The sequence below is a fragment of the Myotis brandtii genome, unplaced genomic scaffold (assembly GCF_000412655.1).
Source record: "Myotis brandtii unplaced genomic scaffold, ASM41265v1 scaffold96, whole genome shotgun sequence".
NCBI lineage: Eukaryota > Metazoa > Chordata > Mammalia > Chiroptera > Vespertilionidae > Myotis > Myotis brandtii.
This window is the reverse complement of record NW_005371972.1, coordinates 762,113-763,730: the sequence shown is the minus strand read 5'-3', so window position 1 is coordinate 763,730 and position 1,618 is coordinate 762,113. Positions and strand designations below refer to the sequence as shown.

The 1,618-nt window shown below is 57.7% G+C and overlaps 1 protein-coding gene across 1 annotated transcript in view; it reads right to left on the bottom strand.

The window, feature by feature from the left end:
- FHAD1 (forkhead-associated (FHA) phosphopeptide binding domain 1) overlaps positions 1 to 1,618 on the bottom strand; it is a 101,836-nt gene that overhangs the window by 49,085 nt on the left and 51,133 nt on the right. The window contains exon 13 of the mRNA XM_014533287.1: positions 597 to 792. Within this exon, the coding sequence (XP_014388773.1) occupies positions 597 to 792 (196 nt within the window). The remainder of the gene's footprint in view (positions 1 to 596; positions 793 to 1,618) is intronic.

Here is a 1,618-nt window from a genome sequence, read left to right as displayed (position 1 = left end):
TGGCAGGTGCCTGTCCTCATGAAGTTGTCCCAACCCACAGAATGGACTACACCAAGAGCGAACCCTCATGTAGACCACGGACTCTGGACCACGAGGACGCGTCATGTAGCAAATGCTCCTCTGGTGGAGGGTGTTGATACCCAGGGAGGCTGTGCACGGGCAGGGGCAGCGGGCAGATGGGACATCCCTGCACTTTCTCTAAATTTTGCTGTGAACCAAAACTACGTCTAAAAAAGGTCTATTAAAGATATATTTATCAGTAAATATAAAAATATATTTCACAGTATATCTTACTGCTGAGAGATAACATTGAGTACAATTTTGATTTAATTATCCTTTGGCCTTTGTCATGTCTCATTTTTTCTTCAGTAATCAAGTCTCATGTCTCTCTCTCTCTCTCTCTCTCTCTCTCTTTCTCTCTCTCTCTCTCTCTCTTTTAAGGCAAATTTCTTCTCAAGGGGAGAAGCAAGGCGAGTCTGGAGCAGGGTTACCTGGCCACGCGCCCAACAAGCCTTCCTCAACAGATGTCCCTTCGTGATAGGATTCAAGATGACATTGTAGAGCGTGCAGCTACGTGAGAAAAAAGGCCCGGTCACCTTTGTCGGAGCCGGGCAGCTGGATCCCCACGTCCCGGAGGAGCCCCTCGGCGCCCTCCAGCCAGGACTGCGACAGGCGCACGATGTCCAGCGCCGCCTTCTGGAGCCCGGACACAGGTGGGCTCACCTGCAGGCACTGGAGGAGCTCCACCTCCTTCTTCAGGTCGGTGCTGCAGCAAGACGTCTTCATGCACGCCTGCAGAGACACGGATCGTGAGGGGCCGCCTGGGAAGACAGGATGGTGAGGGGCCGCCTGCAGAGACACGGATCGTGAGGGGCCCGCCTGGGAAGACAGGATGGTGAGGGCCCGCCTGGGAAGACAGGATGGTGAGGGGCCACCTGGAAAGACAGGATGGTGAGGGGCCGCCTGGAAATAGAGGATGGCGAGGCGCCGGGGCCGCCTGGAAAGAGAGGATGGTGAGGGGCCGCCTGGAAAGAGAGGATGGTGAGGGGCCGCCTGGAAAGAGAGGATGGTGAGGGGCCGCCTGGAAAGAGAGGATGGTGAGGGGCCGCCTGGAAAGAGAGGATGGTGAGGGGCCGCCTGGAAAGAGAGGATGGTGAGGGGCCGCCTGGAAAGAGAGGATGGTGAGGGGCCGCCTGGAAAGAGAGGATGGTGAGGGGCCGCCTGGAAAGAGAGGATGGTGAGGGGCCGCCTGGAAAGAGAGGATGGTGAGGGGCCGCCTGGAAAGAGAGGATGGTGAGGGGCCGCCTGGAAAGAGAGGATGGTGAGGGGCCGCCTGGAAAGAGAGGATGGTGAGGGGCCGCCTGGAAAGAGAGGATGGTGAGGGGCCGCCTGGAAAGAGAGGATGGTGAGGGGCCGCCTGGAAAGACAGGATGGTGAGGGGCCGCCTGGAAAGAGAGGATGGCGAGGGGCCGCCTGGAAAGATACGGATCGTGAGGAGCCCAGAAACCCCACCCGACACCACCTGTGAAGAACGTCTTGACTTTGCCATGAAGCAGCAGGGCCCCATGTCAGCGCCTGGGGGTGGCCCCGTCCAGTTTTAGTTGCTTAATTTTTTTGG